The 18,894-nt window shown below is 37.1% G+C and overlaps 1 protein-coding gene across 2 annotated transcripts; it reads left to right on the forward strand.

Annotated features, from left to right (window-relative positions):
• Window positions 1–3,343: 3,343 nt before the first annotated feature.
• Window positions 3,344–17,889, forward strand: LOC126830333 (putative methyltransferase NSUN7). Of its 2 annotated transcripts, XR_007683815.2 has the most exons (10): window positions 3,344–3,813; window positions 6,595–6,653; window positions 7,216–7,499; window positions 8,151–8,343; window positions 10,778–10,991; window positions 11,347–11,490; window positions 11,954–12,055; window positions 12,581–12,831; window positions 16,567–17,789; window positions 17,834–17,889. XR_007683815.2 is itself a non-coding variant. In XM_050560701.2 (9 exons), exons 1-9 carry the CDS (start codon window positions 3,345–3,347, stop codon window positions 16,990–16,992), a joined length of 2,142 nt encoding a protein of 713 aa, XP_050416658.1. In that variant the 5' UTR covers window position 3,344; the 3' UTR covers window positions 16,993–17,889. The 2 variants fall into 2 exon arrangements, 1 of the variants encoding a protein (XP_050416658.1); XM_050560701.2 differs by having other exon boundaries at window positions 16,567–17,889.
• Window positions 17,890–18,894: the final 1,005 nt, after the last annotated feature.

Below are 18,894 nucleotides of genomic sequence, written 5' to 3' on the forward strand. Positions count from 1 at the left end.
GATTAAGTTATGAATCAAGTTTCAAATCAATTGAGAGAGAATCAGGTGCATTAATGTAAATCCCAATCCCCACCCGAACCCCCTTATCAGTTTCCACATTTTTAAAAACAAAGTAAAGGGAGATGGTAGGTTGTAAAGTTAAGAAAGTAATACTGATAATGAGTAAGATAGCAGAATCTGACACGTTATTATTAGAAGCGTATAATCATGTTGAGAATGTCAATAGTTAATTCATTAATTATATATTCTACAGTGATCAGATACTGTTTTACCGTTAACCATGGCATGGTATATTGTAAATGTAATATTCTTCTTTCTTATGTTGTGTTTGTTGTTGGGCGGTTCGTCTGTATTTTCTATTCATATAATATTACTGGTCCGACATTCCTTCTGTTTGATCTATAAAGAATGATCAGCTAATTAATATGATTCGTTTTCATATGTTGGGCTGTCTGCACTGTTTGTTCTGTGTTATGTTAAGGTTGTATTTATGCAATATTTGTTTTATGTTATATTAAGATTTTCTGTTTGTACTTATGTCCTCTTTATTCTATGTTGTGTTGAGATTGTACGTGCTTCATTCATGTACTGTTTGTTCTATGCTGAGATTGTCTGTACTGTATTGACACACTCTTTATTCTATGTTGTGTTGTGATTGTACGTGCTTCATTCATGTAACTGTTTGTTCTATGCTGAGATTGTCTGTATTGACACACTGTTTATTCTATGCTGTGTTGAGATTGTACGTGCTTCATTCATGTACTGTTTGTTCTATGCTGAGATTGTCTGTACTGTATTGACACACTCTTTATTCTATGCTGTGTTGAGATTGTGCGTGCTTCATTCATGTACTGTTTGTTCTGTATTGTGTTGGGATTGTCGGTGCTGTATCCATGTACCGTATTGTCTAGTCGAAGTTGATTTAAGAATAGTCGAGATGTTTAGGGACAATTAAAATCAAAGGTGTATAATATGACCTAACGTAGCTTAGGTCTATTTCATGTCTTGAATTTTCGTCGTTTTTGACGAATTGGTAAGATTGTCACATGCTAAATATGTGCATAAGCTAGAAACATCAGAATATACTATAGCGCTCACAATCTACAGTCACTGACTGACTGAATCAGATTTTCAAAAAATGAATCGCGCCCAAGGGAGAGATGCCCCCGCCCCAATAGAGTGAGGGCTACTCTCGGAGCGCGTTGGATCATAAGGTCTGTCATTGAGTCAGGTGGCGTGGTTTCGATTCCACGCTTGTACGTAGGGTCGCCTGACCAACCTCGTGGGTTTTCTCCGGGTCATCGGGTTTCCTCCCACTGCTAAAGTCCCCTACGTGCAAGCGAATTGTTGAAGTAAGACTGAACCATATTTTAGTCTAGAAATGCCCTAGTTTGTGTCGAGTGGACGTTACACCCCCCAACCCCCTCTTGGTTGTTGCAGAAAATTAAAAGGTTAAACCTCATTTGAAATAGATACTATTAAAATGGCGTCATTAACTTTCATTACGAGGCGTATTCATATTCTATTTATAAGACTTGTTCTCTAAAGACCCACCCCTTTGGAACATATACTATTAAGAAATGGAATGTCAATAACCGCCTTTAATTTAAATTTATTAAATGTCTACAAAAAACAAAAAACCTTTCAAATAAATTTGAAATATAAATGAAAAGTTTATGTCACCATTTAACCCTTCTTACACAGAAAAATCAAATCTAAAGTTCTGCGTCAATTTGTCAGTGCTTTGTATTGTAATAGGGTTGCTTCATTCAGACTTGACTGTCGAGGTATTGATAAGGCATAATCACACCTTTCCTAATGAGACCACCTCGTCACCTGTATTTTTATAGATCATTATACAATATATTGTGGTGATTTCTATATTAAAGGTATATTAAATGGGGTGTTTATGTCTGTATTCATGACTTGTATACGTACTTATGTTCAAATTAATCACTTTATTAGGTGTTTATATTAAATACTCTCGCTTTATACACACGTAAATATAGTGCTAGGATAGCCATAAGCTGATCCTAAGTCGACATCTATTGCACAGTAAGCTGGCTAATCCTTAATTCTAATAAATTAGATTCGAAGACATAAAATGAAATAATAATATCGTAATAATATCGTCATTTATACAGCGCGTTAATACTGAAGAAAACAGTTTCTAAGGCGCTGTTGGTTTAACGTCCTACTGTTCTGCTCCTATTGGGCTAACAAAAACGGGCATACGCCATCCAGTGTGTTACGCGGGACATTTTGCCAGGACAGGCGGCGCTACGGCCTACTCTTATATCGAATTCGAACTGCCAATGGTTCTTTTACGTGCACGCCAATGTGTACACGGGATCTCGGGTTTTCGTCCCATCTGAGCAACTTTACGTAGAAGAGTAAGATTTATCGCCTTATATCGGTATGAGGAACCAATCTCAAAGTATTCCCTAAATCTAAAACAAAGAAATGAAAAATCGAAACATTATCGATGGATAAAAATCGAAGTGTTATTAAATAAACATAAACTTTTTCAATGGTTGAACAAATTTAAGGTATAAAGGTGGACAAGTTTAAGTAGTCGCCTTGATAGACAAATCTAAAGGTATTCCCAGGTGATCAAGTAGTTCTAAGATGATAAAATTAAAAGTAGTCACCCTGATAAACAAATCTAAAGGTTTTTGACAAATGAAAAATTCTGATGGTGTTTTGCAGAACAGTGCGTCCCAATAAAACAAAATCTAAAATTTAGCAAGTGTAAAAGAGTTTTAGAAGACGAAATCTTTGAACGGTTTCTATTCTCAGAATCAACAACTATTATTGTAAATGTGTTTCATTATAAACAAATGGAATATTTTTCTCCAGACAAACAAATCTACTAGTGTTCTTGTTCTTTTGAAGAAAACAAAATGTGCAGATCAACAACTGAATCTAAGAATATCTTCTCCAAAAACACAGAACAAATGCAGAAAGAAGTCATGTTTCGAGTATGGTTTTGTTCCTATTCAGAAATAAATTGACTTTTTTTAGCAACTTTATTTGAACTTGTCGATTTCACGACATGGGTTAATTATCTGGTTTTTATTTACCTACAGATTCGATCAACTGGAATTGTTTGTCCGCCGACCAGAACTCATTAATTTACCTGTTTGCAAGCCACTTACTGAATAAAATCAACACACAGCGTCCAGAAAACAAATTATTGTTTGTCGTCTGCTAGCAGGCGTGACCAATCAGAGCTGTGTATTATCCACAATCCACCAATCAGCGAGGAGATGTGACTGAGATCGTGAGCTGTCAGTGTGCTATCGATATCGAACTGTCGTGTATTTTTTTTTCTTCACGAATAAATGATTTATTCTGACATTATGTCACCGACAACAGGATCGAACGGTTTAACGCGCGCTGGTTCTTATATCGGCCACCATGGTTCGGCGGCCAGAATACAGAACCGCGGCGACGGGCACGCGCCGATGCCCCTATCCCATTCTACTGGAATATTATTAACTTCTGAAAATATAAACACAAAAATATTGAAAAGATCGCGAACAACAAATGGTTTCTTCGTTGACTTTGATTCGGAACTGAAACACAGAATGGAGTTTTTTCATAAAGAGGAATGTTTTTATACCCATGAAATGTATGTAAAAGCCGGAAAAATTTACGACGCTTTGAAACATGAAAGTGAGGAGGTTTTAATTGCCAAAAAGAGAGATAATTCTAATTCCAACGATGCCTTGAATCAGTTAGCACAGTTGGATTTTGAAAATGATAATGAAAAACGTCTCACATTTGAATTGTCGTTTTCAACGTTAAAATGTAAGTATATTTATATCTATTCATCACAAGTTCTGATGTAACTTGATATAGTTGTCTAAACTTGAAGACGGTCGGTGTCACACTCGGAAACAAATGTTTGTTTATTTGTCATTTATGTTTTTGCATATCTGAGGTCGTATACAAATGAATATACTTTATTTTTAAAACTCACCTGGTTGTATAGAATTTTTGAAAACCACAACAAAAATCCCTATTCTAATATGCAGTTATATCATAACATCACCTAAATAATAGCAGTAAAAGTAAAAATAAGCCTATTTAGGCCATTTCATGACCAGCTAAGTACTCGTTACGTTTTTTAAAGAAAGACTAGAGTGATAAAAACAAAACAGAACCCTACCCTTCACAACTCTATCAGGGTTAGACTCAGTCGGTTCTTAATATTATACTATACGCCATTTTGTTGTTAAACTTGTGAGTTATGTGAGAAATTACTAGAAATATGTTTATTTATTTTTTTATTTTTTTATTTCGCGTGATGAGACCAGATAAATAAAAGTGTTTTTTTTTTCATTTTTTTTTTTCATATAGAATTCTTGTATAAGTATGACTAGATTGAATGACTTATATAATAGGCCTTAAGCTTAAATCACTTACTTTTCCTAATATCAACCATACCGATTAAATAATGATCAATCAGCTGTTAAATAGGCTGTAATGACAAATCCTTACTACACCCTATTACAACGGAAGGGGGGGGGGGGGTATTAATATTAATTATTATAAAACCCGCATTGTTTTTAAAGCTACATATACGCACTGCAAATTACACGACACGGACTTCCGTTTTTTTTTATTGAAATTGCAAATTTAGGAGTGGTGTAGTGTATTTAGAATTAGTAAATCGGTATACTGAACTTCGTAATAACCGATCTATTTCCAAATAGTTCTTTGAAATTGATACCGCTTTCAAAATCGGCGAACAACCTTGGGGCAATGTTTGATCAGGAGCTAAACATGAAAAAGTTTATAATTAAAACATGCCGTGCTGTAAACTTCCATCTTTATAACATTGGAAAAATTAGACGGTACATTAATATAGGAACAGCCAAAATGTTAATGTAAAGCTTGACTATTGTAATTCCCTCCTTTACCAGATTCCTGTCTCGGTGCTAAATCCACTCCAACTTGTCCAAAATAAATCAGCGAGAATCATAACCAGAACGAAACAAAGTCAACACATAACCCCGGTCCTCAGGGATTTACACTGGCTTCCAGTTAAACAAAGGGTTGTTTTTAAAATATCTGTTTTAACTTACAGCTGTCTCCACTGTGATTTTGTATAATTTAAGTAACCTTACCAATAATATATCATGTGATAAGAATCTACTATGGTACCCTGAAGAAAGTTAAATCATGCTCATCGTGCAATCTCCCCCGCTGCTGTCATTGTTTGGAACTCTTTACCACAAAGTGTAAAAACAGTGACAATATAGAATCTTTTAAAAGGAACGTAAAAACAGAACTATTCCGACAGTTATTCTGTTAATGACTTTAATGATGCTGTAATTTGCGCCAATGAGCAGTGTTTTGGTTGGAATTCCAGCGCTATATTATTATTATTATCTGAGGTAAAGCTCTGAAATTAAAAACGAATTCGATACTGTTATTACAAAATATATAACACAGGCTTACATTTATCTAACGGGAGTTTAAATTTTAGGAGCGGCTTGATGTTATTAGGAAACACTAAATCGCTATGTCGAATTTCGTAATTACCGATTTATTTACAAATAGGTTTTTTTATTTAAAAGTTTTTTAGAAAATCAATATTATATCCGTTTTTTGTAATGGGAATTGTTAATTTAGGAGCGGTGTTATGTTATTGGGAAATACTCAATTGGTATATCGAACTTCGTAATAACCGAATTATTTACAAATAGTTCTTGATCGAAAACTTTAAAAGCGCTTAAAGAAAATCGAATCCGATACAGGTAATACAAAACACATTTATAACACAATCTTTATAAGCTGTGTGATGTTATTAGTGTATACCAGATAGAAGATTGCTATATATCGAACTTCGAAATAACCGATTTCTTTGATCTAAAAGCTCTTATAGAAATTCATTTTCGACCAAAAAAGGCATTACTGAAATTCATCAATCCATCCATCCATCCATATTAATTCGAAAGAGAAAAGAGTCCCATTAACACAAACCGCACTTTATCAATCATAAGAGTCACTTCAAGTTGGCAAATAATCGAAAGCCTAAATTATTTATGTATTGATAGAGATGATTTCCATTTGTTAAATAAATAAATATGACAAAAGCAAGGAGTGGAATTATATAAAATTCACGTTAAGGTAGTTGTATTACCCGGTAGGCATACTGATAAAGTCAATGTGGGCGATGTCATTTAGTGTATATAACTTACTGGTTGTATATAAACAGTTGTATTGGATAGTACATGTGTTATATGCAGACAGAGTAAAAATAATGTAAACAAACACTGTCATTAAAACATGATTTTATAGACAATTAAAAATATAACGTGCCACAGTAATATAGCCTATTCATTCAATACTCTAAACTAAGCTTCGGTGTATATCTGTGGGGTTAGGGATGGGTGGGGGAGGGGGTGGTCAAACGCGTACGTTTTAGATCATAAGGTCTATCATTGATTCAAATGTCGTGGTTTCGAGTCTACTTGTACGTGACAAGGGGTATCTCTGCTGCCCTTTTTAAAGTAGGAAATATTGTTACTGATGTCAGTTTCCAATAATTGCTTAGATATTGTATTGTATATTGTATTGTAGATCAGAATTTGTTTGAAGAGATAATTGATGAATGTTCTTTCTATAATCTCTATCCTGAGGTGAGTTGATCATGTGGTTCTTAATTCTATAGAGTTATAACTTGAGTCGACCTTAACGGAAAGGAATGGACATTTCGACCAATCTGAGAGTAACATACTGTTATGTTTCTTTGTATAGTTACTTGTGAAATAGTAGGACGGAGAATAGTGCCCAGATAGCAGCGTTACTCTACCACAACTCCTAAATGTCAATGGCACTTTTGCGAGCGGGTCTCGTTTCTTGTCCCATCCCAACTAATAGAACCAGACTTAAATACCCCCGAAGGTTTTTCTCGTCCCACCCCTAGATTCGAACCCTGGTGAGGCCAGTTTCCTACTCCTCGATTAGAACCTGGGCATTTTAGTCGAAAGGTCAGTGTCCTACTTCTGGATTGCATCAGCCCAATTTTCACTGAACCCAGCGACTTTATTCATCAGTCACCTGCGACTCAATATTAGTCACGAATCACAAGACAAGCATAAGTTGCAGCTACCAAAATGTTTAGCCGACATCATGTACATCTTGAGTGTTATTGTTTGTCTGCTCATCAGGCGGTGTACTCTGTTAATCATTCTTTTCCAGCTACGGGAAGACGAGGGTCTGGTAATGGTGACCCTGTGTGAGTTTCAGGAGAGGAAGTTCCAATATAGATCACCTCATCCTGGTGAAATTCAGAATCCGTTAGTGCAGCAAGTAGAACGAGCAATTATGGACACTAAAACAAAGCTAAATGCCGCTTTAGCACGTCACAGAATAAAAGCCAGTGCACGTTCTCTGGAGTTCCTTTTGCCAGACAATGTTAGAAAAAATGATGCAGTCAAAGAGAAGATGCCAGCATATTTTTGGGTGAACCAAATCAAATCAAGGTACCCAACTAACGAGAGAAATGGGGGTTTACCGTCCAGTCGACACAAACTAGGTCATTCCGGGACTAATATATGGTTCAATTTTGTTTCAATAATTCGCTTGCGCGTAGGGATTATTTACCAGTGGGAGGAAACCGGAGGACCTGGAGAAAACCTACTCCTTGTCACGTACAGCCGGGGAATCGAAACCACGCCAGTTGACTCAATGACAGACATTATGATACAGCGCGCACGTGCTAACAATTCGGCCATCTGCCCCACATCCCATCACAATAAGCATAGCAACACCATAGTCAGCACCAGCGTCTTGGTCAGCATCAGTAGCATTGTGGGAATCTGAAGCATCGGTATAAGCATCGCAGGAAGCGTTGGTCATAATTTAAGCATTTGTGGCATTGTGAGCACCAGACGTCTCATCAGCATCACAAGCAGCGTTATATATCGCGGACAACGCCCTAAGCATCCACAGAATCCCGAACACCATTATCAGTAACAACGGTATATCGTAGGACTCATAATTATAGCATAATTTTATTCTTCCAGCACAAGAATCAGAAACAAACCATTAGCTGCTCAAGCATCATTGTCATTAGCACTCGGTATAATAGGCGCCATATTCATTTGTTGGTTTGGTTTTTTTTTTTATTACAGTATGGATGAAGTGATGGAAGTTTTAAAGAATGACGGATATAGATGTATACCAAATGTTATTGATGGTGCACATGATGAAGATAAAGTATTTAGTGTTGATCATCATTGTCCAGACTTACTCGTCTTTTCTTCTCACTGGATAAGAGATCTGCAAAAGAATTATCTTATTACAGAAGGTCACCTAGTCAGACAGGTAGGCAACTTTTTGTTTTTTAACTACAGCAAATTGTCGACTCACGGTTTCCAACTACCCTGAAAGATTTAATTCCAAACGATTGCTATTTGACTATTGTGGAAATCACCGAATCCCAAAAATTGTCTGATTTGGAGAACATCTATTGCTATCTTTATTTTTTTTGGAAAAAAATTTAAAAAAAACCCTCATATTTTGGACCAAACTCGTTCCTGTTATTTGTTATTGTTTTGTTTTTTTGGACCTGGGCCCTTATTCACGAAAATTTAAACTAAGATACAATCGAAATTTTAAGAAATACTGCAATTCGATTGGCTGACCAGTAAAATCAATTTGCTTATATCCAATGAAGTTGCAGTATTTCTTAAAATTTCGGTTGTAACTTAGTTTAAGTTTTCGTGAATAAGGGCCCTGGAACGTAAATCGCTATACTCGTCTTGTTGTCCTAGATTGCTCGCTTGCTGGTCAATTTGTACGCCCGTACTTATATTTGTTGATTAATCATTGTATTGGGCAGATGGATTTTATTTCCACTTGTTCTATAGCCATTCAATTATTTACAAGTTTATGTTTCTTGATGAAACCTGTTAGCATTACGTTTGAGTACACTGTTGTTGTTAATACAGATGCTTATGAATGATTAATATGTGTGTTCTATAGATCATACTTGTAGTTTTTAGTTGTCTAATCTCTATTACCCAGAACCACATTCTATTACGATATCTAGACGAATATACAGGACATGGTGACATTGGGCTAAGAGTCGTCATTGTGACCAAAGCTACCATGGAGGCAGATCACCATTATTAAATGTCGCCATCTCGGTACCCGTAGTTCGTCTACTTATAGCATCTCTCTCTCTCTCTCTCCCTCTCCCTCTCTCTCTCTCTCTGTATCTCAAAAAGCATTAAGTCCAACGAAAATTTGATTCTAATCTTATTAACGCCTAGAAGGGGATAAAAATAACGAATCGGCCTATAAGGAGGTAAACGGCAACCCGTTTTACCGTTCGGGAAATTTATGACCTCCATCATATAAAGGGCCAATTACGGTATTTTCTTTCTAAACAATATTTATTCAAAGAAACTGGATTGGGGAACAGGCAGAAACCTATAGACCCCCTCTCCATGGTATGATGCGTAGGGCCTATGATTTAGGCCTGGTTATTCATAATAAAAAAGAAATTGTGCAGTTATCTCTACTGCCCCTGGATTTTTAGCTTTCGTGTGCGTGGTTAACCTATGTTTCGCTAGGGTAAGGGTTAGGTTCTTGTTACCTAACTCTATAACCCATGATGGAGGCCATAAATTTACCGAACGGTAAAATGAGTTGCCGATTTATTTCGTTATTAAAATCTAGGCGGTGATAATATTGGAATGGGTGGAATTTTACTACCAAGGGACAGTGGGAATACTTTCTTGGTTATAAATAATTAGTATATGTATGTAATAAACTATATAATTACATAGAGTCGTGGTGCTTTGGATCAAACACGTTCTATATCTGTTAACATAGTTACTAATCTGACACGTGGTTTCATCCAGTCCCACAGATCAATCATTAAGCGTCCTCTCTTTTCACTAGATCATGAACTCTTATGTTAAACAATATGTATTCATCACAAGGTTACAAAGTTTGAAATTATTGGTTTCATATCAAAGATTTACACAAAGATTTACCTTTATCATAACACGTGTCAGTCAGTCAGGAAGCTTCACGATTGATCACAATACATTTTCATTTTACAGCCAATCCTAACAGTTCGATGTTAATAACAACAGAATGCTAATGGAAAACGGAAATTTAACACCACGATTGAAAGAAACCCATAAACGATTCATAACCACAAAAAATATAGGCTATCCATAAAATTATAGGTTATCCATAAAATTGCTACGGCCTACTCTTATTTCTGTTTTCAACTGCCTGGGGGGGGGGGGATCTTTATCGTACTGCCATTAGGAATAGAGTTTTTTACTTACCAGTCCTTGCGTCCTCCGCCACTGACAAGGGGGAGGGCGGAGGGGTGCTAGAAAATCTCGAGGATCGAACCTGTTTAGTGAACCAGCGCCTAACTTAACTAGCCACTGTTGTTCACAGGATTAAACAGCTAAGAGCAGTTCAAATTTAACTAAAAGTAAAAAAGGCTTGACAGATGAAGACCAAAATCTAAAGAACATAATTCGTACCCAGTGATACACCTAGCCTAGCGTGCAAATTCATTCGTCCGCGTGCTCTGCACCATTTTATTCCGGTTATTTTTTTCTGTCACTAATGATGGTCGTAAAAAGACACTTTAATATCGATATATTTATAGGCCTATTACTAATCCATTCTGTCGCCATTGTCAACACAGTAACAATATCAGATTACTGATACCAGATAAATCAATATCTGATTGTTTTGTAAATCCAATCTCTTTTATAATTCACAGGACAAATCTAGCTGTTTGGCACCACATTCTGTTAAATATCTTCTTAACGACGATGATGACGTCATACACGTCAACGCAGGTTCCGGCCTCACTTCCGCCCATATTGCTAGTCTATTGAAACAATCAAAGAGCCATATCTGGACGTTCGGTGCTACAAGTGATTCAGAAGCCTATAACATACACAAGAACATTGAAAGACTGGAAGTTGGTAAACGTATCCTTTGCAAGTGACCAAACTGTGCCATTCTATTTTTCCCTTTGTTCTTTCTTGAGACATTTGAAAATGTTACGAATGCACATATTATGTGAAATATAAACGAACTGGATTTTTGTTTTATCAAAGTTTTTCCTCTATTACCACACTAATGTAAACGTTGCATTTTGTGACAAGTGCCTTATTTTCAGGCTTGTACCACTAGTATTAGGAATGATAAAATCCAGGAATAAATTTATTCCAGTCTATTTCCATGCAGTCGTTCAATGTGGAGACGTACATTCTGGGAAAAAGCTAAATTTTAAGGCTTCCAGTGAATAATATTTACCAATTATATCCTTTAATGATTATTCAGAAGTTAGAGTTGTCTCTGAACCATTTCTAGACGTAGAACCAGACGACTCGCGTTTTAAAACAGCACGTGTTGTCTTGGTAACTGCTTTTTGTAGTAAATCAGCAGTCACAAATCCTGTAGAATTTGTTGTTAGCGAAGGAGAAGGTAGGCAATATTAACTTATTTTCAACATAACATATCTACTTTTCCTGAATTAATTTGCTACCAATTGCTAATATGGATGGGTATATTAAAGGTGCTTGGTTGAAAGGATTTTAGGAGTGACATTACAAAAACCGCAGATGATTTGAAATAATTTAAGGGGTAACATTGCAAAAACCGTCGATGGTTTGAGAGGGAAAGGTTATATTTTAGTTTCATTCCAATACCACTTTTGTCATTTTGTTATTTGTGTAGAAAAAAACTGCTATTCCAGCAGATTTGTTAATACAGTACTGGTATACTACATTATTTATATTTTTGCATAATTTTGAATGATCCTGAAAACTGGCTTTACGCACAGTGCTGCATAATGTGCCTGTGTGACCCATTTTTAAGGCAGTCTATTTTTACCTTCCCACTTCTGACACCCTATTAATTTTTTCAATGTCTTTTTCTCACGTTTTAGATATGACCATATTAAAAGATTTATCTGTTGGTGAAATGGATGCAACTAGAATTGGTGAATTGATGCATCAACATACACTCATATTACGTCATGCCATGAAATGTAAGAATATCTTGACTTCTTAGTTTTACGCACTTCCTTCTTTAGGCTGTTTTGACTTATGGAATTGTTGAAGATACTCTTTTGATATATTTACTTAAAGATTTCGAGTTTACTTATCAAGGGCTAACTTTCATCTTCTTACAGGGAATATGGCACCGACTCGCTAACCAGAAAGTCCAGGGTATCGATCTCTATGTGTGTTCACTGATGAAGCTCCTAGGGATTTTCCAATTTGGCATGTCCTTGTCAGTATTGTAGGACTTGTGTGGTGGGGCGAGCGGGGCTGTCAAGCAAGAGAGTATAGTCGTTTGGATCCCGGGATCCCTTTTATACCATTTAACAGCCCAGCTCGTAAAAGAGCCCATGGCAGGGTAGGCCGTAGCGCCATTGTTTAGGCTAAATGTGGTCCTTAGCACTTTGCATTGCGCATGCCCACCATTGCGCGCATGCATGGTGCAAAAAGGTAATACTAAACCCCATTTCGTTTAGAAAATTATAATACATCAAAACCTTTCACTATTTTAGTTTCTAAGGTGCAAGCCGTGGTTTACATGACACGAAGTGTACATGAAGCTGAGAATGAGAACGTGGTACAGAAAACAGTTGAATATGTTAATATGATACAGCAGAGACGAATGCCTTATAGACTTGTACCTCCAGTCTTACCGTTTAGTGCTGATGAAATAGAGAATAATAATGGTATATGTGGTAAATACATGAAGTATTCACCATCCAGTTTTATGAATGGTTGTTTTGTTGCTGTTATAACAAGAGAGGTAGGTCTACCCTATTTCACATACACTTTTACTACATTGAAATGAGAACATTTTTCTAAATGTTCCGATATTTACGTCTTCGGGTCTTGAACCCATGCTACAATCTACATTTTTGCAAACAGTACATGCTAAGATTACATATAAAATTGTTTACTATTATGTTCTAATATATAAAAGGTACGCCACTAAAATATTTAACCCGGAAGTTATACTTTCAATCTGCCAGCGATTAGATCTAATCTAATTGATAAGGCCGATTTCAAGTTTCGTCAAAGGTCACGAGATGTAAACAGGGCTAGCGCTTATCCCAACCCTAACCCTGGACCTAGTCCTAATGCTTTCCTAAACCTAACCTACAATCTCTTTAACAATCACGTGCCCTAATGTTATTTGCATCTCATTAGCGACCTTGACGAAAATTGAACTGACCTTAGCGATTAGATTTAGCCGTACAGAGAATATATCTACTTCCGATCTAGAACATGCAATTGACGTGCATTCTATTAAGAGTATTTTTAGCCCGGAAGTTATGTTCAAGTTATACAGGATGATATATTTATATAGTAGTATATCGTTGGGGTCTACTCGTTTGGATGAGAGGAGAAACCGGGGTCACGTGTACACGTTGGCAGGAATGTAAAATAATCCGTGATAGTTATTTGAATTAAGAGTAGGCCGTGGTCAGCCCACTGTTGTTAGCAGCTTTACTTGATGTGCTAGTCTGTATTTTAATGGTGACCTTTCTGGGGCTCAGTATTCAATCCGTTCTATGTTCATATTGCTAATTCTGTCCTATTGTCGGTTACATCAGCAATATAGCCGTCCGGTTGCGGTTTGTCAAGTTGGATTTTTGTCGCAGAGTTGAGTTTGTGTTCATTTTATTCCACGCCAGACTGCTTATTTGTTTTTAAAGATCTATCATTAGAAATACGTTAGTTTCATCGCAAAAATGCTCATTTCTTTGCGGGAAAGCATATGTATCATTGTTCTGACACAAACCATCTTTTTTTTTCTTTTTTTTTCTTTTTTTTAACAACTTAGAAAGAATTGTGTAACTGCTTTTATGTGTAACAAGTTCCTGTTGTATTTCTCGACCGTGATTAAAGTACTTATGATTAAATATTAATAAGATCGTTGATGATATAGCAAAGCTTTAAGCCTGTTATAGACCCCATTCGTTTATTATTGATGATCCCAGTCCGGCAAATATCTGACCTGATGCTCGCGATGCTTAAATTAGTTATCAAGAGAACAAACGAATGTGCGTCTATAATTGCTTTATTTTACACTGAACAGGGTGTGTTGCATAAAGAACAAAACAAAGGGTAAATTTGTATGAAATAAAAAGCAAAACCTGTGATAAACTCGACCCGACCCGGCGTTGACCGAGAAAATTCATCGGATTTTTCCAGCGTGGTCCCCCTTTGCCAGAGGGCTTGGCAAAGGACAACGTACAGTTGGACGAAAAAGTTGGTCCCGTGTACACATTGGCGTGCACGTAAAAGAACCTCTCCTGACATTTGGAATTCGAGTAGGTCGTAGTGCATACTGTATTGTTTGGGTATGCTCGTCTTCATTATCCCAGTTTGTGCGGAACAGTAGGTCGTTAGATTACATTTCATTTCATTGTTTGCGCTATACAAACTAAAAATATAATAACAAATTTCTTGACACAGGTTTCCTGTTTAATTTCTGAACGTCATATGAGCATTTTGTTCGGATGGATGAGTTTGCTTTGTATACCTGTAAAAATCAACTTTTAAACGTTTGGACTTTAAATCTATTTCTATTTCTCTTTAAAAAAAAAGTAGGGAATATTCAGAAACAATACAAAACTGTGGAAATGCACTGCTGTTTTTATTAGAGATAACCAGTGTATGTTAATAACAGGCCAATTGCTTACACATGAATATAAACAGTTCATATGGGCGGCTATCTAACAGCCCCATTTCACTCACAAAGAGATACACTGTCAAAACTGAAAATGGACGTTTTTGATTTTTGTCTTAATAATGAGTAATTGCTCCACCAATCCTCAGACATTCAGCAATTCGTCGTGGCATGCTCCTAATCAACCGTCCAGTCACGATTTAGGGCGATCTGACCCACTTCGCTTGCAGTGCCACGGCCAATTCTTGGCCAGACATGCTCTATAGGGGAAAGGCCAGGATTCATGGCTGGCCAAGGCATATGGACAGTATGGTGACGCTGGAGGTAGTCATTCACGACACGATCGCGGTGGGCACGGGCATTATCTCTTCAAAGATGAAACGTCGACCTGCAGGTTGAGCAAAGGGCAGAACTATCGGTGCCAGGATGTGGTCACGGTAGTACACACCAGTGACCCTTCCTTAAACAATATGCAAGTCCGTTCTGCCAGTCATGGCGATTCCTCCCCACACCATAACAGGCCCACGCCCGAATCTGTCATAGTGTCTGACGTTAACGCTAGCATCACGCTCATTTACACGCCTCCAAACGCGAGCACGCCTATCGGTGAAATCCAGAGTAAATCTGGACACATCTGAGAACATTACACGCGCCCATCGACGATTACCCCGATTTCTACGCTGCTTACACCATTGACGCCTGTTTGCCATGTGCTGGCGAGTTAATGGAGGCACAACACGCGGTCGTCGCGCATGCAAATGGGCTGCATGTAGCCGATTTCTAATCGTTTGGGGGTGTAACTCGAATTCCTGTAACTTGGTACAAGTTTACAGAAAGCTGATTGGCCGTTTGTCTTCTATTTCGCAGGACCTGTGTACGAATGTATCGATCCTGGGCTTGTGTAGTGGCTCTAGGACGACCTGAACGAGGTCTGTTATCAACATTGTGTGTTTGTTGGTACCGGTTCCACAGTCTGCTGACCACAGACTGTGATACATTAAGCATGTTGGCTACTGCTCGCTGCGTAGAACCCATTTGAAGCATGCCAATAACTCGTAGACGTTCATCATGATGAAGACGTCTCATTGCAAATTAAACTAACACACTAAAGCAAAGATACGCTGAACAGTAAATCTTATGCACGAACCGATAGGAAAGCAAACATGGATAGGATAATTGTCAAATTTGACAATGAACCCCTCCCACGTGTATGGCGCTATTGCGTGTCGCGTGTACAGCTCAGTGGTTCTGTTGGGACGATAAGTTCTTCATCTGTGAACATACTCTCAAAGAATGTCAAGTTTCCATGACTATTTATCATATCAAAACCTGCATAGGTATTTGCATTTCAATATCCCCTTCTTTTTTTTTTTGGAAGATTATATATTTATATACTCAAATAAAATCAAGAGAACTTATTGTCACCTGGTTTCAGTTTTAAAATAGGCATCAGTACGATATTTTTCTGATGCATGTTATCTCTTGTTCTGGCCGCGTTACTGTACTCAGAAATACATATGTATGGTTCTGGTCGAGGCTCTATCTCGAACAATGATCAACGGTTATACGTGACCATTGCTTTATTGATCTGCTTTCCAGCCGGTGGGTCTTTCAAGGGGAGCGGTTTCCATTCCCGGGTAGTATGTGACAAGTCGTAGGTCTTCACACAGTCCTCCGGTTTCCTCTGACTGCTAAAGACTCCTACGCTCAAGAGAATTATTGAAGTAAAATTAAACCATACGTTAGACCGGAATGACCTAGTTTGTGTCGAGTGAATGTTTACGCCCCATCTCTCTCTCTCTCTCTCTCTAACTGTTTTATTTTTATTCGTTTATTATTTTACAGCCAGAAGAATTGAAAGAGACGGCGAAAGATGTGATAGCTCGCGCTGCTGCCAAAGGACTACTTGGAAATAAGTCGTCTAAAATAAAAAATCATGATGGACAAAATGGAGACGGTACTGAGTGTGTCGTTAACGGTGGACACCCAGAAGAAAAACTTTTACGTAAACGCTCTCGTAAAGGGTCTAAGCGGATGAGAGGAAGTGTCAGCTTGCCCGTGAATAATGCATTAAAGCCTCTCGCTAGTAGTCCAATACAGCTTTATGTTAAAAGATCGCCTACACGGGTCAATGCCTTCGTCTCACCAACCCGTTCAACAGATAGACTTCACTCATCGATATCCCGAACATCATCAAAACAGTCCACTGCCGAGAAAAACAAAGGTCCGGAACATGTACGTGTGGTTAGACATCCGGCACCCTTTAGGTGATGTTACACGGCATGTTTTACAATCACAGCGCATGCTTAAACTTAAACCACACTTGTTACAAAATATAAAACACTTTAAAGACAATAATAAATGTCCGGCATGGTTGTCGAGTCGCATTATTTTAGTGGAATATGGATCGTATATTTTAATGCTAATGCTAACACGCATTTCTACTTTCATTTTATATAGACATTTAACTACTAGTATTTTTACACACATTTTATATTATTTAAATCAGAGCGGATACCATAAAAAGTAAAACTCGTAATTATAATCAGATTTAAAACCTTGAAAAAAATCTATATTTTACACACATTTTCTAATTTTTCTAAACATTCCGGGATTCGCTTTTCTACTATTATTACATACAGTTTTTATTATTTAAATCAGAACGGATACTATAAAAAAGTAAAATTCGTAATTATTATCAGATTTAAAACTATGAAAAAAACTGTATTTTAATCACATTTTCTAATCTTTCTAAACATTCCTAGAATCGATGTAAGTGAACTATTAATCACTCCTGGTTAGGCTTAGATTGTTAAAGATACGCCAAAATTTCCCCGAGTAAACTATGTATTCTTCCAGGACAACAAATGGGATAAAAAAAAAGTAGTAACTTAGCTCTTGATTTTCTTTCTTTAAATCTTTACCCGCCAGCATTACAACAAAGATCTGTGATATATCATTTTTTACAAATAAATGTGCATGAAGATTTTGCTCAGCAAAAACATATATATATAATTTGTCTTTTTAGAAATCACTTTTGTATGTGGATTTTGTGAATGGCAATGTTTGTATGAATTGAAATACAATATGTGTGTGTATAGTCTGGTTTTAGGATTATTTATTGTATGTTTTTAGGGCTATGTGGTATTTAATAAATTGTTAACTGTCTCTATCACTGCATGATTTATAACTACATTGCATATTGAATAACCGACCGCATTACGTTATTTTGAGCCGCGAGGGCCAAGTGGATAAGGCGCTGGTTCGCTTACCAGCAGATCTCAGGTTCCCTCCTGGTGATGACTTAGATCTTAGGTTCGCTGATGATGATGACTGGGATCTCAGGTTCGCTGCTGATGATGACTGAGATCTCAGGTTTGCTCCTGATGATGACGGAGTTCTCAGGTTCCCTCCTGGTGATGACTTAGATCTTAGGTTCACTCCTGATGATGACTGGGATCTCAGGTTCGCTGCTGATGATGACTGAGATCTCGGGTTTACTCCTAGTGTTGACTGAGAAAGTTCCTCGGAATTTTACGACGTGGTTTCCCCTTGTTATTGTCGAAGAACGGAGGATCGGCAATGAACAGCGTCTATTAGTTTGGAATGGATGATAAACAGAGGTCCTGTACACACGTGAGTGTGCACGTAAAAGAATCCCTGGCAGTTGGAATTCGAAATAAAGTAATTTTGTTAGTCGGTTTTGATTCCACTACAAAAAGCATTCGCGGCAAATTATCAAATATGCCCCTGGGTTGAGTAAATGCTATTACCGTTCCCATTACATTCGCAAAATATATGGGTAGATGCCAGAGACGATTTGCTATCGTTTATGATTGCGAGCTAGGGTTTAATAATGTTTATAATCATTAATTATCACAGCATAATAATTTAGTTTAAATTTTGCAAAGTAATTATTTCACTAAATGAAGGGTACGCATGGGTACGTCACGGATAGTGATTTGGAAGTACACTTCTAGAATTGGAGAATGTTTCATCAAGAATGTTATTTGCAACTATATAACTGCACCATCAGGTATACGTTTATATATATTTCAACTGTTATGGTGATTTCTATTAGTATAGTACATGTATTTGTGTACTTCAAGAGAGATAATTTAATAACCGTTTACAAATTTCAAACTACAGTATAAAGTAACAGTTTGTCATCCA

This window comes from Patella vulgata, chromosome 8, assembly GCF_932274485.2.
Source record: "Patella vulgata chromosome 8, xgPatVulg1.2, whole genome shotgun sequence".
NCBI lineage: Eukaryota > Metazoa > Mollusca > Gastropoda > Patellidae > Patella > Patella vulgata.

Bases quoted from the DNA above. Each gene is read 5' to 3' on its own strand.
- LOC126830333 (XM_050560701.2), top strand. From the start codon at position 3,345: ATGATTTATTCTGACATTATGTCACCGACAACAGGATCGAACGGTTTA. The intron at 6,654-7,215 runs GTGAGTTGATCA...ATTCTTTTCCAG, and splicing joins TCTATAATCTCTATCCTGAG to CTACGGGAAGACGAGGGTCT. The intron at 8,344-10,777 runs GTAGGCAACTTT...TATAATTCACAG, and splicing joins AAGGTCACCTAGTCAGACAG to GACAAATCTAGCTGTTTGGC.